The following is a 25,388-nucleotide window of genomic DNA, read 5'->3' as shown; positions in this document are numbered from 1 at the left end:
GGGGGTTTTTATGCATGTACTGGCTCTTAAATAATGGCTAACAAACAAAAAAATTCTGAACGTACAGTTAACTATGATTGCTCCAAGTTAACATCTGTTATAGGCCAACAGATATCGGGGTAGTCACTCACTACATCTCGCAAGGCTTTTTCTGAAATGACGTAAAGGCAAACGGAAAACAATTAAAACATATTAATAGTGTGTATAAATATACATATACATACATTAAACGGCGAACTATACATCTGTTAACACATAAAATTAGAAATAATCATCCAAACCAAACTAATAAAACATACACTGAAATTATTGCTGGGCTTCTGATTCAATATCAGAATATTTTACTCAATATTAACACACCTATGATTATTTTCATTTATATTCATCATATTTATTTATTATTTATTTATCAGAACATGCTTACTATTTTTTTCAACCTTCCTCCCGTGACCAGGAAGTAGCGGATCATGACCGGATCCTCTCTGTTGGGGGGAACAATAAAGAAGAAGAGGGAGAAAGTCCCCGGGTTTTATACACATCTGAGAACGCTCCGAATGCCAAATAAAGTGCTGTGTCTACGAGCCTTGCCAGGTAAGACAGACGTGTTCATACCGTCTGACTGCATTAACGGGGCGCCATGGTGGCCGTGCCGAGGAGCCGGTTGGGAAACGTTAAATCTGCTAGCCTTGTAGCTAACGCTACAACACACCCCAACAATCTCAGCACATTTCACTAAATCACAGCTCTCACATACGATCAGAAAGTATGTTTTTCATGTATGATAACTCTCCGTATGACAGGTGGTTCAGCAGGCACTATGATATTGCACACCATGATCATTTGCATGTGGTCTTTGTGTAGAAACAGCCACATAAATGTATATTTCATAGCATGTTGAACTAAGCCACCCCGCCCATTTCGTCATCCTGCACCGCCTCTGTTAACGTGCGGTGCTCCTTCGCCAATCTGTTATCGTTTGCTTTGCTTTGCTGATTTGCGTCAATACGTTTAACCTCTTTCAGATACAGAAGAACGCGACTTGCATGTGAGGACAAGTGTCAGCTCGGGCCGACAATGGCGAACAATGCAGAGGACGTGGAGAACAACACGGTGTGTATGAGCAATGCACTCAGGTCGCGGTGCACCACATGCACAGATACTATTCGGTATGCGCGGAACATTGTAAATCAAATCGTGTTTGTTTGGCGAAATTGTTCCACTCGTTGAGCAGAGTGTTAATACGTCCAGGAGGCTCTTAATGGGATGAATAAAGGATTACGGCTCACCCTGCCATTAATTAATCATGAACATTTTACCGGGTCAAATTTATTTCCACATTTCCTCTAGAGTCAATCGACATTGTAACGTTTGAAAGAAATTATTCACATTTTAACTGCAACGTTTACAATGGTGTATATCCTTCAATGCATGTCATTTATTCTTGTATTCTAAATTACACCTATCCTAAACAATGTCTGTGTATGTGGTTGTCTGACAGTTATTCAACCAATCAAATCATTCCCCACATTTATTTGTAACCCGTTGATATTTCTAAAGATATATGACACAATCCTTTTGTCTCCCTTCATTTGGAGTATCCCTCTTTTTCAACGAAGGAGATGTGCCCGAACAGGCATTACTAATGTAGCTCGAGTGGTGTGGAAAGTGGAAAGACTCGTTTTTGAGTTTTTTTTATTATGAGCCTCAGCCACACTGGGTTTAGAATCCCTGGAGAACATCTAAACTCCATATCATCATCATCATCATCTACATGAACCCCCTCCCGATCACCTTGGGTTTGTGATCTGTCCCAGCGGGGTATTAAACGTGTTTCCTGTCATTCCACTGTGCATGCTGGTGTTTCGTGGTCACTATCCACCAAACCCTTATAACTTTGTCATCCAAGGATATGTTTATTTGTTCTCGATACGGCCTCATTACAAACCGAAGAGAGATTTAAGAGTTAATATGCACCGCATGCAGTTGTTGTGTTATACTCTGATAAAGGGTATAAATGCTGTTCCTGGCAGTAGATATAAGGCTCTCTTGTTCAAAGTGCAGACGCTGGTTAATCGTACTGCACACACCTTGGGTGTCTGAAATGTCTCATTATGCAGTTGGCTGGACTGTGTGTTCCACGCTCCAACGATGCAACCTTGGCATGGTAAAATTACCCATGATGCTTTGCCAAGACTTCCAATGTTATGGCCACAGAACAGTCCTACCGAACCCATGTTGATGTGACAACAGGAGCTCTGGTGGCCTCCCGCTGGGAGGCATTTTGGCTTTATACATCGGAGAGAGTTCTCCGGTTCAGTTCTGAGCGGAATGCGCTCCTCGACCCAGACACTGTACGGTGGCTGGGTTGAGGAGTACAGGAGTAGGAACTAGTTTCTACTCCTGCAATCCTAGACCCAGCCACCAGCCAGGAGTATAAACGGGGGTGTTGGTATCAGAAAACTTGTTGTTACTTGTCTCACGTCTCCGGGACCAGGAAACAAACACTCCATGTATCCCTGTTTTTTCGTAATGAGTGACTCCAGGATATCCAGAGTTTCCACTCCAGTTCTTCTCCTCTGCTGTTGCACAATTGTAGCATTGCTGTGGCTTAACGATCTAGTACAGTAGTGCACTACACTAGGACAGTACAGTAGGACAGTACAGTAGGACAGTACACTGGTACAGTAGGACAGTACACTAGGACAGTGCGCTAGTACAATAGGACAGTACACTAGGACAGTGCACTAGTAGAGGTCAGTAGTTAGAGCTAGGAGATTAATTGATTTTTTTTTTTACCGTAATTCGAATTAATGGTTTAGGACGATTTTTGTTTTAGAAGGTTAAATATCAACATTGCAGCATGCACTGAAAAAAGTGAGTGTTAAGTCTGTGGCAACCATAAGCAGCAGTGCAACACATCTATTCCAACATCCTAAACTGAGGCACGCAGCAGAATGGGAGATGTGTTATTTATCGTGATTTTTTTTTTTTAATCATTGTTACTCTTCAAATAAATCAAATGTATATTTTTCAGTTATTTAATTATAATCGGTAATTGGGTTTGGTTTGAAAATACAGAGTCTTTATTTTTAGGCCAAATCGCCGAGCCCCATCAGTAGTGAGGACTCAACCTCCTCCTTCTGTCCTCCAGGCGGTGACCCCCAGGCCAGAGGACGATGCGGGGGGCCTGCGGCTGCGCTCCCGGGGGGGTGGCGGGGACGGCGCCGACGGGGACGCTGGAGGGGGCGGGGGGGCGGAGCGGAACGGGCAGCCCCCCGCCACCGGACCCCAGGGGGGGGGGGTGGCGGCGGCGGCGGCGGAGGACGACGACGACGAGGAGCTGACGCTGAAGTACGGCGCCAAGCACGTCATCATGCTCTTCGTCCCCGTCACGCTCTGCATGGTGGTCGTCGTGGCGACCGTCAAGTCCGTCAGCTTCTACACGCAGAGTGACGGGCAGAGACTGTAAGTGTGTGTGTGTGTGTGTGTGTGTGTGTTGACCCACATCGGGTGATTACGGTTCTAGACTCTCTTGTCACCCTCTCTCCTTTCAACCCACTTCCCCAGTTGTCTTCACTGTCCTGAACAGAAAGGCACAGAACAAATTAAAAATAAACATCCGTCTACAGTGCGATGGCTCCACCATGCCACTAGGTGGGGCTCATACATTGGCTGTGGGGCCGGTCTGTCCATCAACCAGCACAGTGGAACTACACCTGAACTGAAAACCGGATGTAAGGAGGAAGCTCTCCCCCTGGTGGTTCATCTCAGGCTTGGACTTGAATTTCCGACGCTAGACGAACGTGCTTCGAGTGATTTCGGTGTGGGGGTCGGACATTTACTTATTATTCCCCGGGGCCAGGCACTGGACCAGGCAGGAGGGGGAGTGACAGTCTAGCGCTGAGGGGGTTCCACTCCCACGCCAAATGTCCCGAATTCATGTTATTCTACTGATTTCGATGAATGTGCAAATCGTCAGTGTAACCCTGAAGTTGAACCCTGAAAAGTGTCCTGTGGACATTCGGGGCTTGTAACACGCTTTTATTCAAAGTGACTCGAATAAGTACATTTGTCAGAAGAAGAGAAGCAAAGATGTATCGCTGTCGGTACAGTAAGAATGTTCATAGAACCATGTGCCAAGCACTAGCATTTGTTAGGTTAACCCCTTCCCCGTACACGACGAAGATAGCTAGGATAAGATGCTGCACAATGCTCAGTACTATAAGTGCGAGGACGTACATCATACAATAATGCCGCTTTTCCACTGCATGGTACCAGCTCGACACGACTCGACACGACTCGACTCAGCTCGCATTTTTTGCGTTTCCACCGCGGTACCATGGTATCTGGTACCTGAAGTGGCTGCTTTTTCTAGTACCTACTCGCTCTAGGTACCAAGCGAGCTGAGCCGATGCTAAAAGGTGACGTCGGCAGACGGCCGGCGACTGATTGGCCAGAGAGTGTGACGAAGTCACGAGAGCGACATGGCAACCATGCTGGTAACATCCATAGCAGCGCCGCAGCCAACATGTTCCACTTCTCCAACTTCTTCAACATGCCGGCTAATAATAGTAATGTGATCGATGTCCTCCATTGTTGTTATGTGGGTTCTGTCCATGTGTGGGTTGCGTATGTGTTGTTTGCGTCGCGTACACAAATACGTCACGGCCCTTTCGCGCAGCCGACCCCGCCCACGTCCAGGAGGTACTATTTGCGGTGGAAAAGCACCCGTGTTGCTACCGTGTCGAGTCGTGTCGTGTCGAGTCGTGTCGAGTCGAGCTACATGTGCGGTGGAAAAGCGGCATAAGTGTGTAAGAAGGGTCACCACCCCCTCCCCCCTCCCCCTCCCCCCTCTCCCTCCCTGTTCCCTCCCTCACCCCCCCTCCCTGGTCGTGACCTCACTGACCCGCGCTGCCCCTCCCAGGATCTACACGCCGTTCTCGGAGGACAAGAACACGGTGGGGGAGAAGGCGCTGTACGCCGTCCTCAACGCCCTCATCATGATCAGCGTCATCATCGTCATGACCGGCGTGCTGGTGCTGCTGTACAAGTACCGCTGCTACTCGGTGAGCCGCCGCCGAGTACGACCGCATACTGCAGTACTGATGCTCGTACCGCTAAGTACTACATACTGCAGTACTACTGATGCTAATACCGCTAAGCACCACATACTGCAGTACTGATGCTAGTACCGCTAAGCGCCACATACTGCAGTACTGATGCTAGTACCGCTAAGTACCACATACTGCAGTACTGATGCTAGTAATGCTAAGTACCACATACTGCAGTACTACTGATGCTAATACCGCTAAGTACCACATACTGCAGTACTGCTGCTAATACCGCTAAGCGCCACATACTGCAGTACTGATGCTCGTACCGCTAAGTACCACATACTGCAGTACTGATGCTAATACCGCTAAGTACCACATACTGCAGTACTGCTGCTAATACCGCTAAGTACCACATACTGCAGTACTGCTGCTAATACCGCTAAGCGCCACATACTGCAGTACTGATGCTAATACCGCTAAGTACCACATACTGCAGTACTGATGCTAATACCGCTAAGCGCCACATACTGCAGTACTGATGCTAGTACCGCTAAGTACCACATACTGCAGTACTGATGCTAGTACCGCTAAGTACTACATACTGCAGTACTGATGCTAGTACCGCTAAGTACTACATACTGCAGTACTGATGCTAGTACCGCTAAGTACCACATACTGCAGTACTGATGCTAATACCGCTAAGCACCACATACTGCAGTACTGATGCTCGTACCGCTAAGTACCACATACTGCAGTACTGATGCTAATACCGCTAAGTACCACATACTGCAGTACTGATGCTAATACCGCTAAGTACCACATACTGCAGTACTGATGCTAATACCGCTAAGTACCACATACTGCAGTACTGATGCTAATACCGCTAAGTACCACATACTGCAGTACTGATGCTAATACCGCTAAGTACCACATACTGCAGTACTGATGCTAATACCGCTAAGTACCACATACTGCAGTACTGATGCTAATACCGCTAAGTACCACATACTGCAGTACTGATGCTCGTACCGCTAAGTACCACATACTGCAGTACTGATGCTAATACCGCTAAGCGCCACATACTGCAGTACTGATGCTAATACCGCTAAGTACCACATACTGCAGTACTGATGCTAATACCGCTAAGTACCACATACTGCAGTACTGATGCTAATACCGCTAAGTACCACATACTGCAGTACTGATGCTAGTACCGCTAAGTACCACATACTGCAGTACTGATGCTAATACCGCTAAGTACCACATACTGCAGTACTGATGCTAGTAATGCTAAGTACCACATACTGCAGTACTGATGCTAATAATGCTAATACCGCTGCTCCTTGGTGAGACGCTAGTAGTCGCTAGTATCGCAAAGTACCACATACTGCAGTACTGTCGGAAAAATGCTAGTACCCTTAAGTACTACATACTGTATTACTAATAGACTGAACTATTAGTACCTGTACATACATGCTGCAGTACTGCTGTAGATGCATGTACACACTGTAGTACTGATGGACTGATGCTAGTACGGCTAAGTACTGCACACTGTATTGTTGGACTGATGCTATTGGTACATGTACATACTGTAGTACTTCTTGACTCATGCGGGTACTGCTGTAAGTACATGTACATACTGTAGTAATGTAAGGCCTGCAATGATGCAATGTGGATCAGTACTAGTATCTTTTTCCGTATTATAGTAATATTAGTCATGGGTACCTGTCCGTACTTTGTTGAATATCCATAACATGTCCCATGTCGTCATGGAGACTGAGCCTGCTTGGTGTCCAAATGTCGTCATGGAGACTGAGCCTGCTTGGTGTCCAAATGCCGTCATGGAGACTGAGCCTGCTTGGTGTATCGCGGCGTCTTGGGGCGTTGTCATGGCGACGGCTTGGTGCGTCGTGTCTTATGACCTCTTGTCCCGGCAGGTGATCCAAGGCTGGCTGTTCCTCTCGTCCCTCCTCCTACTCTTCATGTTCACCTACATCTACCTCAAGTGAGTCCATCGCATGCTCTTCCTCTTCACCTCCATCTGCCTCCAGTGGGTTCAGTGGGTTCAGTCCGAAGGGCAGAATGCAGTACCCTGTTGTAGAGGAGAGGATCAGAGTTTCAATCACAGCAGAACATTGCTGATCAACTTTATTTCTAGACCACCTTTTTCCAAGACAAAGTGCTAGAAAAATGTGTATTGGTAGACTTAATGAAGACATCAATATATAAAAAAGTTAAGATATCAATTAGGCCTTAATCGTCAATGAAGGTAGGAAGAGAGCGGGAAGTGACCTCCGTGTCCCTGACGACGTCCTGTCCCCTCACAGGGAGGTGCTGAAGACCTACAACGTGGCCACGGACTACATCACCATCGCCGTGATCATCTGGAACTTCGGCGTGGTGGGCATGATCTGCATCCACTGGAAGGGCCCCCTGCGACTGCAGCAGAGCTACCTCATCATGATCAGCGCCCTCATGGCGCTGGTCTTCATCAAGTACCTGCCCGAGTGGACCGCCTGGCTCATCCTGGGCGCCATATCCATCTACGGTGAGCTCACCTGCTCACTCCTTCATGAAGTAATGAATCGACACCCCAAATTATATTCGAATAACTTCGTTATTCGAATATAATTCGAATATCAAAAAATAAATCAAAATTCTAACAAATATCAGGCAGTTAATATTCAAACCTGTTATGGGCAGGCCAAGAGGGAGAGACGTCGGAGAAACCGACGCAGTCCATTCATAATATTGTAATGACCACGGAAGAGGCAGTGAATGAAGTATTGATTAGACAGCGATTTATTAGAAACCTAATTAACCGTTGGAACACGCAAGACCGGTAACCATAGCAACGCGGTAAACAAACCCCACGAAGCCCCATCCAGGTCTGACTGATTATTAATATATGGTCAAAATATTATTAATATATATTCGAATATTAATAAACAAACTAACTTCGAATATGATCTTTGGGCAAAAGTCAAAGCCCTAGTGGGTGGGTGTCTCTACGGACAGATCACGGTTTATGATATCAGATGACCCACTAGCATACTGTTCCCCTCTGGAATCTACGGGTGGAAGCTGGGCAAAGATTGTTTTCTAAATGCAAGCAAATTTTCCCCACATTCTGTACAGCATGCTAATCTTATGTTGGCCTGCAGAAGTCTCTTATGCTAGGTTTAGCTAAGTGACAACCTAGCCTTGTAGGGCTACACTGTATATAATATGATGACACTAGATTACATTTGTTCTGGATCAGTTTACCAAAGCTACCGGCAGGGAGGGAGTACTCCAGTTTGAGCCTGTATCTTCACTCTGGTTCTTAGGGGTGTGGATGTCCCCTCAGGGAGCAGTGAGTTGGCTGTGGGTGGTGTCATCTGACCCCTGTGTTCTCCTGTCTCCACAGATCTGCTGGCGGTGCTGTCGCCCAAAGGCCCTCTGAGGATCCTGGTGGAGACGGCCCAGGAGAGGAACGAGCCCATCTTCCCAGCCCTCATCTACTCCTGTAAGGACCGTTGTTGTGGGGGGGGGGTTGTTGTATCAGCAGTGAGACTCATGAATTATCGAGTTGTTCCGATACCGATACCAGTATCGGAAATACCATCGGGTATCGGCGAGTACGCAAGTCTATGGGCTGATCCGATACCGTCACATGACTCATTCACTACCCAGAACAAGTGCTATTAGTAATCCAAATCTAGGTGCTGTATCTGTATACACTCGGTATCGGCCCATACTCGAGTTAAGGAAGGAATTGGTATCGGGACGCAAGAAATAGTATCGGAATATCTTGAAGGAATTCCCCAAAAAAACGGGTTCGAGATATTCATGAACTCCCAGATGACTTCCGATTGGCTGTCTTCTGGACTTCAGAGAGCCGTAGTAACGATTATTACTCTTCTTAGTTGGCACGCAAGGCCAAAGCAGCAAGCCCTGGTTCAGCCTGAAGTTCAGATCAGATTTCACAGCAAAATCAAGCTTAATCTTTTGAATGTGGCAGTGGGACTTTTACTTTGAAATGTGAGGTGCATTTTGGGTAGGTTTGCTCCCGGTTCTTCCTAATGACAGCATGTGCTCCTTGCTGTGTGCAGCCACCATGGTCTGGCTGGTCAACATGGCCGACACGGAGTGGCCGCCGAAGAGGAACACCACCCAGGTGCCCGAGGCCCCCCCCGCGCCAGAGCCCCTGGGTGAGTAGAGGGACCACAGCCCCCCCGTCTCTATAGACCGTCTGTTTATAGACCCATCTAGTAAACCCGTCTCTATACAGTCCCATCTCTATACAGTCCCATCTCTATACAGTCCCATCTCTATACAGACCCATCTCTATACAGTCCCATCTCTATATAGACCCATCTTTAAATAGTCTCATCTCTATCACCATCTCTATATAGTCATATCTGTATATAGACCCATCTCTATATAGTCCTAGCTCTATATAGACCCATCTCTGTATAGTCCTAGCTCTATATAGACCCATCTCTATGTAGTCCTAGCTCTATATAGACCCATCTCTGTATAGTCCTAGCTCTATATAGACCCATCTCTATGTAGTCCTAGCTCTATATAGACCCATCTCTATGTAGTCCTAGCTCTATATAGACCCATCTCTATGTAGTCCTAGCTCTATATAGACCCATCTCTATATAGTCCTAGCTCTATATAGACCCATCTCTATGTAGTCCTAGCTCTATATAGACCCATCTCTGTATAGTCCTAGCTCTATATAGACCCATCTCTGTATAGTCCTAGCTCTATAGGGCTTGTACGTCGCAGTGCATCTTGGGACTTGGGACTGTCGCTGATGACCTGCTGTGGTGTGGCTCGCCCCCCCTCCAGCCGAGGCCTCTCCCCCCCCCAGCAGCCCGCGGGAGGAGGACAGCGGCTTCAGCCGGGACTGGGTGAACCAGCAGCAGAACCAGCTGGGCCAGCTGCAGTCCACCGAGGAGACCCGGCGGCAGATCCAGGAGATGCCCTCGGACCGGCCCCCCGTGGAGGAGGAGGACGACGAGGAGCGTGAGTGCCGCCGCCGCCGTCGGGGTTTCTACCCACTTTTTGGATCCGTTTCCTACTTGCGGAAGTCCGGTATTTTCGACATTTTCGGGGCCCTGGCGTTTTTACGAGCGTGGCACGTTAAGTGTTTTTCCTACGTTTAGCTTTTTTTTTTCCGTAGCTTTAGCGTTTTTCGTAAGGTATTAGGCATTTAGTTGTAACTTGACGTTTTTTTGGAGCATTTAGTTCTTCCCGGGGTCTTTGGAACTCAGTTCTACCCGGTAACAAAGATCCCTTGTCCGTGAGAACCAATCACGATGAAACGCTGATGGGATTTTAATCATACGTGTGTGTTTTCTTTTTACATCCCGTTTGTTGGGATGGGCTTGGGTCTCCGAAATACTGTCAAAGGCACGGGAACCATTTATAGTCCCGGCCGATCAGGAAGCGATTATTCACGACAATTACATGTTCAGCGTCTGTCTCCCTCTCTCTCCCTCTCTCCCTCTCCCCCTCTCCCTCTCCCCCTCCCTCTCCCTCTCCCCCTCACACTCGCTCTCCCTCTACCTCTCAATGTAGTAGAAATGGGTTGGGGAAGGCTTGTTTGTACAATAATTACGTGTGTGTGTTTTGAGTGTGTCGACATGTGGGTGTGTGTGTCTGTGTGTTCTAACGCGCCTGCCTTGCTCCCCAGGGGGTGTGAAGCTGGGTCTGGGGGACTTCATCTTCTACAGCATGCTGGTGGGCAAGGCCTCGGCCACGGCCAGCGGGGACTGGAACACCACGTTGGCCTGCTTCGTGGCGATCCTCGTGGTGAGTCCTCCATACTCTCATGATGTCCTTCTGTTCCTCTGGCTATTGCTCTGCCTCTCTCTCTCTTTGTCTGTGTCTTTGTTTGTCTGTCCTCCGTCCCTCTCTCTCACTGTCGATCTGTCTCTCTCTTCTTCTGTTTTGTATGCATCTGTCTGTCTGTCATTCTTTCCATTTCTGGCTCCTATTGTTCTCTGTAGTGTCACCTCTCTCTCTTTCTCTGTCTCTCTGTGTCTCTGTTTCTGTCTCAATGCCTCTCTGTCTCTGTCTCTGTCTCTGTGTGCGCGCCTCTCGTGTATTTGTATTCTCATTGTTTTGGTTTTATTATAGACTCGAAAGACTGTTCTTTCGTTCTCGTAATTCTCACACCCTCCATCTCTCCCTCTTTGTCTGTGTCTGTGTGTCTCTTTCTTCCCATTGATCTTGTTCTCTCTCTCTCTCTCTCTCAGGGTCTGTGTCTGACGCTGCTCCTGCTGGCCATCTTCAAGAAGGCCCTGCCCGCTCTGCCCATCTCCATCTTCTTCGGTCTGTTTTTCTACTTCTCCACCGACTACCTGGTGAGGCCCTTCATGGACGAGCTGGCTCTGTACCAGTTTTACATTTAGCAGGACCTCCCCGGCACAGGGGGGGGGGGGCTGGTGGCCGGGGCAGGGGTGCTGGGTGGGGGGGCGACGGGTGAGTCTCCCTCTCCCCCATTAGCCTCTTGTGGACTCATGAACTGAACAACGGAACTAGTTGTTTCATCACCTTCATGCTGGAAGGACTTGCTTCCTCCATCCTCCTCCTCCTCCTAGCCCTCTTCCTCTTCCTCCTCCTCACTTTTTGTTTATTTACGATGAATAAAAAAAGGAACATTTTAATTGAACGGATCTTGGGCTGTTGGCGGTCCCCCCTCACTGCTAACCAGATGGTCCGGTCCTGCCTCCGTTCCAGCCAATGGGAGAAGACGATCGGCCTTGTTCTGATCTCTGATTGGCCGAGAGGTCGATGGAGCAGAGCACAACCCCCCCCCCGCACGCTGCGTTCCCCTCCCCCCCCCCCCCTGCCCCATACACACACGTTAACACCGCCGTCTGCTTTGGCCCGCCGTGCATGTGCACTGAAGAACAACTTTTTATTTCAAGGACTGAGGAGGTGCCTTGCTGAAGGACACTGCGGTGATGGTTCGTTCCAACACCACTGCAGTGGGTCTGCTAACATTTTAGCGCCTGCTAACATTTCAGCGTCATTGCGATTACATTGTTTGCATCGTCCGTAGAAAGACTTTCCTGAAACTAAACTACCTTAATGATGACGAGGGGAAGAGGATGATCCTGTTCTCCAATGCCTGGGACCGTGGAGCACTGAGATCATTACCCATCAGCCCCGTCACCGGTCTGAGCTGGCTCTCCCTCCCCAAGGGGAACATGTGAAAGCGTAGTTATTATAGAAGGAAAGAAGATTATTATTTTATCTTTTTTTGAATCATGAAACTTGCACTCTTTGCATTCTCTCACTATCTCGTTCACTCTTTCACTCACTCGGTTTCATTCACTCTTTCACTCGCACATATTCGCCCCCTTATTCCTGCTGGACCAGTGGTCACGTGACCGCACGGCGACGTGCGCGTCGCCATGGCGACACACCCACCGCCACCACTGTACAGCGCTGTGAACCTCTGAGCAGCTATTGGTCGACCCATCAAAGGACCTCTGTACTGGGTGGTGATTGGCCCTCACTAGCCATCTCAAACGTACCGCATCACGCGTGGCCCCCGCTGGAGTCGGACACGGCGTCCGAGAGGACCCGCCCACTTGTGATGTCACAAGTTTGACGTGACCTGTGACGACCAATGAGGCGCCACGCCTGGTGGCGACATAGGGACACTTTACGCTGTGTGACTGAGTGTGTGAGTGTCCAGGTGCGGATATCAGTCTCTCGGGGGCGGGGCCATCATTCCTTACGCAATATGCCGGTAGGGGGCGTTGTCAGGAGTTGCGCTGACGACTGACTTCCTGTTTCTCGCTGCTCACATGGAGGTCAAAGTCAGCCTGCGGAGACTTTTATCCTGATTGTTGATTGTCTGATTGGCTGTAATGCGTGATTGATTGTTTTGCTGTCGTGCATGTGTACATTTATGTACATTATGCAACAGTGATTACTTTAACGTATGTGTCTTTTTTTTCTTCTTTTTTTTAAATAAATACTGAAACAAGAACACAGTCCTTCGTCAGTCTTCCTTCGCTATGGTTACAAATATTTTTCCCAAGATGAAATCGGTTTAAATACAACTGCTATTTCTTAAGCACAGTGATGAATGCAGAGCGGAAAAAAAACACAGCATTTTTCTTAAAATATCTTAAAATAATTGTACAATCTCGAACGTTCATCGGAAACATCTAGCGGTCATGTAAGATTACGACCCTGCAGTTACCAAGCGCCTAACGAGAGCGAAAGGGGAGAGAGACCTTGACCTTCAACACTGAAGCAGGGAAAACCTTTGGCCCTATTGACCCGGCGGCCATCTTTCTTCTTCACCCTGGCTCCGCATTCAGATCCGCCTGCCAGGGTGAAGAACCAAGACGGGCCCTAGATGGCCGACGGGTCACTCAGGTCCATAATTTGGGAACTCCGTCAACATCCGTTGGAATTCTGGGTCAGGGAATTTCCCTGGTGAACGAGTCGCCCCATGCTGCCAACTGGCCCCTTCCTGTGATTGGCCCAGTGCCTAGAACACGGCAAGGTGTTAACTGTGTCGCCATGGGGACCGTTTTGTCCTGGCTGCAGGGGGATGCCGGCCTTTAGTGTCTTGTCGCGGTGGATCTCCCCCCGTTCCTGCTGTTCCGCTGGTGTTACATGTGCCAGTTGACGTTTGCTCCAGTCCACTGGGCAGGCTGATAGATATAGGTAGGCACGCTCACTTGTGATGTCAGAAGGGGCAAGATTTTCTAAACGGCTCGTAACGGCTAATCACACTCACACTGGCGGTATAATATGACATCTTACTCGTGGGTTGATCCCCCACAGTTTAGCTCATGTTTTACACCGCACGCCATTTGTTTGTGATCTCTCTGGACATGTCCCCTCCCAGCGATCTTTGCACGCCTTACGATGCGCGAGGTGTGTAAGCTGTTTCAACTTGGGAAGGGGACACGACCGGAATCACAAGATGATGTAACCTCATCAATCACCCTCATCCTATTTGCCCACTGAGGACTCCATGGGGGGTGTTGTTCAGGTAAAGGCTCACATCCCATGTGGTCCAGGGTTTCCCTGAATAGCATGTCCCTGAGAGGATTAGCGTATCTTCAAGGGAGGGGATTACCACTTAGCGATCCGTCTGGACCTCAAACATCACCAGCCGGGCGCAGTCAGAAGTCAGCGCGTTCCGACGGGATACTTCAACTGCCCTCAAACGGAACCTCTCCTCGCTCGGCCACCTGAGAGAACCGGGAAAAAAAAACACAGCGATGTCCAAGGAGAAGCTGGAGAGCCTGGTGCTTCGCATGGAGGAGACGCTGTCGGAGATGGAGCAGCTCAAAGCCCACTGCGGGATGCAGAGTGGGGAGCTCAGCCAGCTGGTGGTGGAACTCCGGCGGGAGAACCAGGAGCTGATGGAGCGCTACGAGGAGCTGGCCCAGGACATGAAGGAGGCCAAGGAGATCATCGAGCAGCTGCAGGACACCAGGTACGCCTTTGAGGCCAAGGAGCGGCAGGCGCAGAAGCTCCGCCGGCAGCTGTGAAGAAGCTCCTCCAGAGGAACCGGGAAGAGGAACCCTGGAGAGATGAAGGCTGTAGAGAGTCTGGTGTCGGACGGTACAGGAGGAGGTCTCTTGGGTTTCCTGGCACTGGATCTAAATGTGTGTGGCGGGGGGAGGGGGGGGGGGGGGGGGGGGCTATAGAAACGGTTTGTTGGATGGGGGAACTGCATGTGGTGGGACGTCCTCTAGGGTTGTGGCTGGAACATGTAGGTCTTGTGTTTACCCAGACCGAACATATGTGTACATTTTAGGGATGGGAGGGACCAATGTAAAGCTAAGGAAGTTTCAACGTCAACCAGGGTCTTGTGGGTTTGGAGCTCTTGTTAATGCCATGGAGAGAAGTAATGACCAGGAATCAAAGTTGGGTTTCTTGGGGAAAATTTTGGGTGCGGACAATGTGGAATTTGTTTGAAAAGGGGGTTCATTTTTTTTTTTTCTCCCAAAGTGGGAATGGATGTTGTTTCGAACTCATTCCATTTCTATAACTATCCAAAGCCTGTCTGCTCCCACATTAAGGACAGTTTTTGGATCAAGGGGCGGAACCACGGACAAACATCGGGGGGTCCAACTGTCACCCCTCCCCAAAACTGCTTTTCCCAGAATTCTGATATTTATGCATCAAAATGTGCACATTTAGAACATACTGTATATTTGAGGACTGCTGACCAAATCAAACCCCTGAGATTAGCATCACAGCCCAGAACGACATACGGTGGATTAGAACCTCAGGAGAAGTCATTCTGAGCTTCGGAGAACTGATTCTTAGATTCTTAAAACTTCAGGAGAACTCATTCTGAGATTCTTTGAACTTTAGGAGAACTGATTCTGAGATTCTGAGAACTTATTCGGAGCTCCTTAAATGACAATTAATAGCGCCAACATTTTTAATCTGAGTATCTACACGTGTGGGCTGGCTGACCCTGGGCGCAACCATGTGTTCAATATGGGAGGTGGAGGTCATGCACTTTTCGTGTGTTTTTATTTGTTTGTTTGCATTTTCTTGACAAACGCAAATAAATTGAACATAAATAGGAACTAACGAGAAAGATCTGTTGACGGTGTTAGTTAAAGGAGGGCATTTTTAACATGTTCTACTACTGTATATCCCCCCCACCCCAAGAATGTGTGTGGTTACACCCATGTGTTGGATATTATCTTAACTGAACCAGGGCCCAGAAGAAGTGGGTGGTCACCTTTTAGTGGAGCTGAGTCTGTAATAAACATGGCTGATCATTCTTCTCCACCCAAATCCTTGCCTTTCTTTGATTTACTTTTTACACCTCTTCCCTGGGTCAGAAAACCAGAAGCAGGAGAAAACGATTACCTGATTTCTTTCTCCCACTCCAACCAAATAAATGATTTTTGATCATTGACTAAGTTAAAGTTGGCAAGGGGAACACCGAGTTGCAGGTCTTTTGCTGCGGCGGCCTTCAAAACATTCCGGATTCCCAGTAAACATCTCACGGCCCTCCCTCGGGATGCAGGAAGAAACAAACACCTCCCCGCGTCACAACCTCGCCTCTCCCTGGCGTCGAGACTCCAACGGGAATGACAGGTGGGTCTCTGTTGTGAAAACATCTGAATTTCCCAATGCTTAGGGTTTCCTGGATGCTATGAAGCACTATACTTTGGCCACTTTAGGAGCCAATTACTCTCCCAGAAGTTACTGCATGACTAAATTAAATAATGCTATTGCGCCATCCAAACGTTGGTGTTGGGTTTAACCTCTCTTCACTGCAGTCACACCCAATCTACTATGCCAGTGTCCTCCCCTGCAAATTATGTTCAACAGTCAGTTTTAGTTTGCAATATGGTTTTACTTCACTTATAGGATTTGCTGATCAGCCAACCATACTTACTAAAACATAAGCCTAAGGATGTCATTATGACTAGACACATTTCTCTTGGAGTCTGTAGTCTATATACGGCTATTTCGTTTTTGGGTTGAGCTGGTCTATGGTGCAAGAATCCTGGCTCCGGTACCGCCTAGCACACTGATTATGTATGCATCATGTATGTTTGAGGAACACATCCCACGCAGTCCATGTTTGTCCGAACCTCGGTTGGTACGTGTCGGTGTCTGAGTCTGCGGGCGCAAAGAGGGACACACAAACACGCACAAGCACTTTCTGGACGCTTTTGGAGCATGATGAAGGACAAACACGTCTTTCACATGGCAAGAAGGTTCTGCACTACAAGCCCGGAATAAGTTGTGTGATGTTTATATGTCTGCATGTAATAAATAACGCCCAGCTGTGGGAGACATGCTGTCGTTTCCGAGGCCTGAATATGAAAATAACTGGGTGGTGATTTGATTGCGCCAAGAGTGGTTTGCCTCAATTTCATAGCAGGCCTACTGTCACTTTCACTCCTTCCTCGTGTCATATCGGAGTACAATTAGCTGTACTTTCCATTTTTACCATCAATATCCTACCTTTAACTAACACCAAGATTTCAGTTGAAATAACTGGATAAACACGGTCTGGGGTATTTGCGGATATCCCCGTACCCGCATTCCCGGAGCATATAGCGACATAATGAGGACGTTGGTTAGCACAAAAGTGGCCGTAAACTTCCCTAAGAACCACCTATAGTGCGCAACAACTAGCGCACACGCTGATTTAGCGTTATTTTTACTTCTCCTTAAATTACAGTGCGTGAAAAGGCTGCGGTCACTCTTGAGTTACGGGGGCCCGTAATTGCCCTATACGCGCAGTGATTACAGGAGCCGTGAGTGCGCCGCCACTGCAGCAGTAGCACACATTGATCCGCGAGTTGTTCCTCCTCCTGTGCGCTTCCTGTCGAGCCCCCAGCGGAGGGAGCGGGGACCAGCCTGCCTCCCGTCCTATATCAGGACCACCTCCACACAGTGTGGGCCACACCGGGTTCCTCTGAGTCCGCCCCGAGGAGCTTTACCAGGCGTTTAGCAGTCCCGTGGATCGCGATCATCACTTACAAAGTAAGTTCTCTTCTTAAACAAGGCTCGGGTAAGGTTGTTGTTATCACCGTTTTATTCAAACGGTCAGACTGTGTTTAGCGGGGTAACCACTTATTGCAAGAGTGCCTTCATTCTTTACAGCCAAGAAATAGTTGATGAGATAATAACATGAGTGTGTCTGGTAAACGGAGGTGGTTCATTTAAACCCAGTCGGTGTAACACTGATTATACGCACGTTATTAAACTTTGGGATTTGATTCGACTTTGGGATGTTTGTGTTTCAACAAGGCATGTTTATGAATGATAGGAGTACTTATCCTTCAAGTGACACGTTTAAAGACTACATAATAATTTAGTCTTTCTAAAGATGTGATCGAGAAACGGGGCGGACGCTCTCTTGAACAATCGAGACTTTATTGAAATAGTATTGATTCGATTGGCTTGAGATATGACTTCCTCACAGTAAACCAGCGTTACCCTGTGCGAACTGTCAACAGGCTCCCTAATAACATGAATCAATTCATCACAGGTAAATCGCTTATGCTTATATTATTGTTATACATTAGGTAAACTGTATTTTGGTAATGCATATACAAAATGCATCAAACAATATACGTATGCAATACAAATACAATACAATCCAAAAATATTTTCTGCATTTCTACAGTTAAACTTAAACTCATCTTTTAATCGTTTTCTTGTAATCAGGGATAAAACATTGACGTCACCTCTCCTCGCTCTTTCCCCCAGTATAGATAAAGGTTCTGATGGATTTAATTTAACATTTGCCATAGCAGTCCATCAGAAGCAGGTCGATCCACCAGGAAATGCAGACCTGGGTAAACAAACCAAGTGGTTCCAAGCTGGTTCCCATTACAGCTCAGTATAAACACTGAACCCATAGGCAAAGCAGCGTCGGGTTGTGTGAGGATGGCTTTCACCCCCAGGTCTGAGGCCCCAGAGATACTCTCCACAGGGGGCCAAACGCAGGACCACTGAGCTGACGTACTCACAGTCCCTCACGCGTGACATCGTGGTTCGGGTCGTTTGAGCAGTCAGGGGGAGAAACACTCACTTTACGTATCACAGAGATAAAGAGGCAATCTGAGTTTCAGGCCAACCCTGATGGCCAGCGCAGAAAGTGGTCCTTGCCTGTTTTTATTCCAGTCCACTAGGCCTTCCCTAAAACTTGCCTAAAAACAGGCATGTGATGGCCTGTGTTTGTAGTATAGTCCACTAGGGTCCACGAGTCCAGCCCCCACCTCAGACGTAGCAGGTCTGGTCGTCTAGCAGGAGTTCTGAGGCCTAATTCTCCCGTGTGGTTCCTCCCAGATGCTGGTGTCTCTGGCCATCCTCCCGCTGCTCCTGGTACCAGCACTCACGGTAACTAAAGACCCTCAAACACACCTGAATACGGCCGGGCTTGATCCCCGGTGCCCACGGTCTACCTGTGGTCCTCTACCTGTGGTCTACCTGTGGTCCTCCTAGAGCACGACCACCCCCCCCCCCCCCTGACCCCTGACCCCTGCTTGCTCCTTAACCCCTTCCTGTGTCTCATCCTCACTGAGCGCCGCTTTAAATCAAAGCCGTCCATCACCCAGTAGTGAGTGATCCGTAACGGGCTCTGGACCGGCCGTCTGTCCGCAGGTGCCCACCGGAGACAACTGGGAGCCCTGGGGGCCGTACGGAGAATGCAGTCGCACCTGTGGCAGCGGCGTTACCATGAGAACCAGACGCTGCATCACCCAGAGGTACCACGCTAGGGCAGCGCACGAGTCTGGATGTAGAGCGTGTAGACGGGCAGTTCACATAGAAGCGGTTTGATTGAGCACACAGAAACGCACGCACACACAGAAACAGACTCACTCACTCACTCACTCACTCACTCACTCACTCACTCACTCACTCACTCACTCACACATGCACTATTCATCCCTTTCTCTGCCCCTCTCCGTCTCTTTGGTGCATAATGTTTCATATAAATGATTGTTGATTCTTATTAAGCGATTATATGCCAGTTGATTCGACACCCAAAGGGGGACCGTTTCTGTGCCTTTTTTAAAAGGACGTGATGTTGTGTTCTTTCTGAGAGAGAGAGGGAGAGAGAAAGATCTCGACGTACTCAGGCAGAGAGGGAACAGGGCGTGGTCCCGGTCCGACGGGGGCTAGCCCTTTGTCAGAGGTTGGCCTGCAGGTACGTGTAAAGACCGGTGAGCTGATCCTGCCTTTGTGTCTGGGTCCAGTTGGGGCAGGTTCAGGCTGTTTCTGCTCCTCCAGGGCCTCTGTGCTGTCATTCTTCTGACACGGTTGTTATTCTTTAATGCAACAAGCAGGAAGTGAACCCTTATAGTCATCAAGCTTGATCTATTTATGTCCATGTTCCACCACACCCCGGACGGACGTCTCTTCCCAAGTAAGATTCCCCTTTAGCCCAAATTAGGGGCTCTTACCCCCCCACATATTCCAGAAGATGCACTATATACTGTTTATATTCCAGCTAGAGATAAGAGAGTGGTTTATTTATCCAGGATAACGGGAGATTCTGGGTCCACAGCAGCAAGCACAGGAGAGTAGTAAAATGTAAAGAGAAACGGTAAAACTACCCGAGATTATAAAGAAAATACATCAAATACACGATAAGGGAGGACGCAAACATTAACGTTATTATAAGCGACCCGGGTTTGATTCCAGCCGGCGGTCATTGGCGGCCTGCCCTCCCCTGTCTCTCTCCCATACCTTCCTGTCTTACTCTCGTTGTATCTCTCATGAATAAAGCATTAAAATGCTCGAATGAATCTTTAAAAACCGACGCGGCCATAGCTAGGGCCGTCCGTGTGCTTCCCCGACCGGGCGGCGGTGTTATGTCCACACGGCCGCCGCTATCTCCCCCGCGGCCGCAGCCAGACACGGTGTTTACCGTGTGAATACCTGAGACCTGAGAGAACGCCGCGCTCGTGTGCTCGTGTCAGGAGCCCGAGGGAAGGGAACCTCGACGTTAGGAGTGTGGGCGAGACACGGCCCACGAGCAGAGCATTAGTGAATCCATATATCCGCTCCGACACGTCAGGTGCCCGCGATGCTGACAGTGGCCTGAGGCGAGAGGGCGTGATTTAGTGGGTTCTAAAGGGAGTCGTTTCCTTAAGGTATACACTGATGTCGATATTCACAAGGTGTCTCTGCTTGCATCCACGGTGCAAGCCTTCAAAGTTGAGTTCAGGTCAATTCAAAGTCTGTGGTCCAACTAAGGGAGAATTTCTGTTACGTAACCCAAATGGCCGACCAGTCAGAAACAAACTGTAAATGATACATAAAATAACCCTGAAACCACCCTCAGTCCTGTGTCTAGAACCAGCCCTGTTCTGGAGGGTTCTAGTAGGTTCTCCAGTGTCCAGACCCGCCCTCAGTGTGTGAGCCAGTGAGTCAATCAGAGTGTTGGTCTAGACGTGCGTCTCCATGGAGACCAGGTTGATAGTCACGGCCTGACTTAAGAGTATGATGGGTACTTTGGCGGGGGCGGGGGGGGGGGGGGACGACAACCATGTTTTGTCTTGTTGGGCTGATTTCTCAGAACTCCCAGGAGGCTTTTCTCCTGTACTCTGAGTCACAGTGTGGACGGGCTTTATCAGAAACCCGGTCCCGATCCCGTATCATTACCGCAGATTAAAGGGGTGGAGTCCATCATTCTGTCGTTACAAGCCGTTTGGGAAATCGGCCTCTTCTGACATCACAAGTGGGCGTGTCCATCTAGATGTGTGCTGGATAGATCGGTCTACCAGCCTACCCAGTGGACTGTAGCAAACGTTGCTCATCTATCCGTCATACATCTAGGTGGATTGACACTCACACCTGTGGTATAATATGTCCCCTTCAAGCATGCCGCTACGTCTCGCTTCAGAACCGTTGTTCTTTCCCTGAATTCTAACACAGTGTTGCCCTCCCGCAGAAAAAGCTAGCATGTCCATCCCAGGAGAAGACCCCCACTCTGTTTGCACCCCTCCATGTGTGATGTCACAAATGGCTAAATTTTTTAAAATGGAGAAATTTCTAAGTAATCCTGGTACTGAATAAAAATGAGTGCTGCTCAAACTGTAGTCTTTGGTGTTCGTTTCCGCGCCGACCTCCGGGCCGTTTGTCGTTGTGTTTGTCATTGTGTTTGGTTGTCCTGTTGTAAGGGAGTAAGCGTGACCTTTAGAACAGAGCGTCACTTCATACCAGGTTACAACGGCGGGTTCACCCTCCAGACGTTGGTTTGGATCTGTGAGGGATCAGGTCGTTGAAGTGAAAGGTTGCTTTGATGTGTCTCTCTGTTGACATGCCTGGAGGAATAGGTCTGTCTGTCTGTCTGTCTGTCTGTCTGTCTGTCTGTCTGTCTGTCTGTCTGTCTGTCTGTCTGTCTGTCTGTCTGTCTGTCTGTCTGTCTGTCTGTCTGTCTGTCTGTCTGTCTGTCTGTCTGTCTGTCTGTCTGTCTGTCTGTCTGTCTGTCTGTCTGTCTGTCTGTCTGTCTGTCTGTCTGTCTGTCTGTCTGTCTGTCTGTCTGTCTGTCTGTCTGTCTGTCTGTCTGTCTGTCTGTCTGTCTGTCTGTCTGTCTGTCTGTCTGTCTGTCTGTCTGTCTGTCTGTCTGTCTGTCTGTCTGTCTGTCTGTCTGTCTGTCTGTCTGTCTGTCTGTCTGTCTGTCTGTCTGTCTGTCTGTCTGTCTGTCTGTCTGTCTGTCTGTCTGTCTGTCTGTCTGTCTGTCTGTCTGTCTGTCTGTCTGTCTGTCTGTCTGTCTGTCTGTCTGTCTGTCTGTCTGTCTGTCTGTCTGTCTGTCTGTCTGTCTGTCTGTCTGTCTGTCTGTCTGTCTGTCTGTCTGTCTGTCTGTCTGTCTGTCTGTCTGTCTGTCTGTCTGTCTGTCTGTCTGTCTGTCTGTCTGTCTGTCTGTCTGTCTGTCTGTCTGTCTGTCTGTCTGTCTGTCTGTCTGTCTGTCTGTCTGTCTGTCTGTCTGTCTGTCTGTCTGTCTGTCTGTCTGTCTGTCTGTCTGTCTGTCTGTCTGTCTGTCTGTCTGTCTGTCTGTCTGTCTGTCTGTCTGTCTGTCTGTCTGTCTGTCTGTCTGTCTGTCTGTCTGTCTGTCTGTCTGTCTGTCTGTCTGTCTGTCTGTCTGTCTGTCTGTCTGTCTGTCTGTCTGTCTGTCTGTCTGTCTGTCTGTCTGTCTGTCTGTCTGTCTGTCTGTCTGTCTGTCTGTCTGTCTGTCTGTCTGTCTGTCTGTCTGTCTGTCTGTCTGTCTGTCTGTCTGTCTGTCTGTCTGTCTGTCTGTCTGTCTGTCTGTCTGTCTGTCTGTCTGTCTGTCTGTCTGTCTGTCTGTCTGTCTGTCTGTCTGTCTGTCTGTCTGTCTGTCTGTCTGTCTGTCTGTCTGTCTGTCTGTCTGTCTGTCTGTCTGTCTGTCTGTCTGTCTGTCTGTCTGTCTGTCTGTCTGTCTGTCTGTCTGTCTGTCTGTCTGTCTGTCTGTCTGTCTGTCTGTCTGTCTGTCTGTCTGTCTGTCTGTCTGTCTGTCTGTCTGTCTGTCTGTCTGTCTGTCTGTCTGTCTGTCTGTCTGTCTGTCTGTCTGTCTGTCTGTCTGTCTGTCTGTCTGTCTGTCTGTCTGTCTGTCTGTCTGTCTGTCTGTCTGTCTGTCTGTCTGTCTGTCTGTCTGTCTGTCTGTCTGTCTGTCTGTCTGTCTGTCTGTCTGTCTGTCTGTCTGTCTGTCTGTCTGTCTGTCTGTCTGTCTGTCTGTCTGTCTGTCTGTCTGTCTGTCTGTCTGTCTGTCTGTCTGTCTGTCTGTCTGTCTGTTGGATTCAAGCCTTTGGGGCAATGCAAAGGCTGTTCTGACTGTATATGCATTCCTGTGTGTGTGTGAGATGAAAGAGTTATGACTGGTACTTGATGTCAAGAACACACCTTGTTCTATATCCATAAACAAATCACTCCAAAATGTTTGATTCTATGACATGTATTCCTGTATTCTGTTTACTGCTGAGTTCTGCTCTGTTCAGGAAGATGATCTGTTACTTCACAGGCACTTTTGAGGAGCTTCTCTGTTTTAATACTCAGATGTTGGACTGCTCACGTTCCTCCCCTTTGTTTTAGACCCAGGATCTCTTGCTCATCCTGCTTCTGATTCTTTCTGTTCAGGACGGACGGCGGACACAACTGCGTGGGTCCCAACAAGTCTTACAGCTCCTGCAACGTCCAGGTGAACCCATGGACTCACCTGTCCCCCTGTGTTACTGTCATTCCCCGTTTACCGTCTGCCTCTGTCTCCTTATCCCTTTCACCGTAGAAAACGTTTCCCCTTTCTTGCCCGTCAAGTGTGGGAGCGTTTAACGTTTTGTTACTGATTGGTCTAGCTTGCACATTAAAGATCCCATACTATACCACCTGGTGTGAGTGTGATTAGCCGTTACTAGCTGTTTTGAAAATCTGCCTCTTCTGGCATTACAAGTGGGCGTGTCCACCTAGATGTGTGCTGGATAGATCAGTCTACCAGCCTACCCCGTGGACTGTAGCAAACGTTGCTCATCTATCCGTCATAGATCTAGGTTGACAGGCCAACTTGTGATGTCAGAAGAGGCAGATTTTCAAACATCTTGTACGGCTAATCACAATCAAACCTGGTGGTTCAATATGGGACCTTTAAGTGTCTGACCTATTCTTGTTTTTACACGACGAAAGCAGTCCTCAGAGTGATAAATGATCAAATAATGTCATTGACTTCCCGTAGAGTCACTGACTTCTCCCGTAGAGTCACTGACTTCTCACTGACCTCTCCATCTGCTCTCCTTTCGGTCGGAGCAGGACTGTCCGGAAGGTTCCAGGGACTTCCGTGAGGAGCAGTGTTCTCAGTTCGACGGGACCGACTTCCAGGGCAAACGCTACAAGTGGCTCCCCTACTACGGAGGTTGGTCCTCAAAACACTCACCAATGATTCACACCGACCAACACATCCTCGGGCTCCACTTCACCACCGTCAGATCGATGTCCCCTCCTAGAGAATAAGCTCTTTTGTTTACTAGTACGTACAATATCGAAGTCATCAACATGTTACGTACATATATTGTGTGCACATATATTTGCTATACGACTAGCTATTCCAAATACTATCTATATTTTTATTTTTTACACTTAGGGCATTTAGCAGATGCTTTTATCCAAAGCGACTTGCAATAATTACATTTCTCAGAAGAAGGAGAAACAACAATATATCGCTGTCGGTACAGTAAGGATGTTCATAGAACCAAGTGCCAGGCCCTAAGAATTGTTAGGTTCACCCATTCCCCGTATACAACAAAGATAGCTAGGATAAGATGCCACACAATAATACTACTGCTACTAAGTACTATTTTTAAGTGCAAGGACTTGAGTCTTGAGTCTTTTGTTGACTACATAATAATTGAGTGTCATCAAATGAGCGAAAGAGCAGAAGCTGGTTGGCTGAGCTAGAGGGTTAGCATCACCATGACGCAGCTAGCATGGAACTTGAACCCGGAGCTCCTGTCTGGCTGGGTCGAGTCTCCTGACCCCTGACCTCTGACCCCTGCCCCTCCGCAGCGGAGAACCCGTGCGAGCTGAACTGCATGCCGCGCGGCGAGAACTTCTTCTACCGCCACCGCAGCTCCGTGGCCGACGGGACGCCCTGCCACCCGGGCCGCCGCGACGTCTGCGTGGGCGGAGTCTGCAAGGTAACCGCCAGTCTCCGCCGGTTATGACCAGTCACCGCCGGTTATGACCTGTCACTCCCGGTTAGGTTGGCTGTTCATGTGATATTTTACAGACTTATTCTTATTCTTTAATTCAAACCCTGTTTGACCCATTTAACAACAAGAAACTTATTTTCTCCCT

At 48.5% G+C, this 25,388-nt stretch overlaps 2 protein-coding genes across 2 annotated transcripts in view; both read left to right on the top strand.

Annotated features, from left to right (window-relative positions):
* The first annotated feature begins 452 nt into the window (after nucleotides 1-452).
* On the top strand, nucleotides 453-15,848 carry psen1 (presenilin 1). The gene is made up of 11 exons (XM_060051546.1): nucleotides 453-591; nucleotides 1,023-1,110; nucleotides 3,152-3,465; nucleotides 4,925-5,066; nucleotides 6,992-7,059; nucleotides 7,382-7,602; nucleotides 8,464-8,562; nucleotides 9,149-9,247; nucleotides 9,897-10,073; nucleotides 10,744-10,862; nucleotides 11,309-15,848. Exons 2-11 carry the CDS (start codon nucleotides 1,075-1,077, stop codon nucleotides 11,462-11,464), a joined length of 1,431 nt encoding a protein of 476 aa, XP_059907529.1. The 5' UTR covers nucleotides 453-591; nucleotides 1,023-1,074; the 3' UTR covers nucleotides 11,465-15,848.
* Nucleotides 15,849-16,156: 308 nt separating this feature from the next.
* The window catches only part of paplna (papilin a, proteoglycan-like sulfated glycoprotein), a 29,777-nt gene continuing 20,545 nt past the window's right edge, over nucleotides 16,157-25,388 (top strand). Inside the window, exons 1-6 of the mRNA XM_060051392.1 lie at nucleotides 16,157-17,558; nucleotides 18,870-18,920; nucleotides 19,185-19,288; nucleotides 23,682-23,742; nucleotides 24,345-24,447; nucleotides 25,098-25,228. Of these exons, the coding sequence (XP_059907375.1) occupies nucleotides 18,870-18,920; nucleotides 19,185-19,288; nucleotides 23,682-23,742; nucleotides 24,345-24,447; nucleotides 25,098-25,228 (450 nt within the window). The 5' untranslated portion in view covers nucleotides 16,157-17,558. The remainder of the gene's footprint in view (nucleotides 17,559-18,869; nucleotides 18,921-19,184; nucleotides 19,289-23,681; nucleotides 23,743-24,344; nucleotides 24,448-25,097; nucleotides 25,229-25,388) is intronic.

Source organism: Gadus macrocephalus, chromosome 5 (assembly GCF_031168955.1).
Source record: "Gadus macrocephalus chromosome 5, ASM3116895v1".
Lineage (NCBI taxonomy): Eukaryota > Metazoa > Chordata > Actinopteri > Gadiformes > Gadidae > Gadus > Gadus macrocephalus.
This window is presented reverse-complemented; position numbering and strand designations above follow the sequence as displayed.

Excerpts from the sequence above, each read along its gene's own strand:
- psen1 (XM_060051546.1), top strand. The coding sequence starts at position 1,075 with ATGGCGAACAATGCAGAGGACGTGGAGAACAACACG. Across the intron at positions 3,466-4,924 it reads CAGAGTGACGGGCAGAGACT|GATCTACACGCCGTTCTCGG; the intron begins GTAAGTGTGTGT and ends TGCCCCTCCCAG. Across the intron at positions 8,563-9,148 it reads CCCAGCCCTCATCTACTCCT|CCACCATGGTCTGGCTGGTC; the intron begins GTAAGGACCGTT and ends TGCTGTGTGCAG.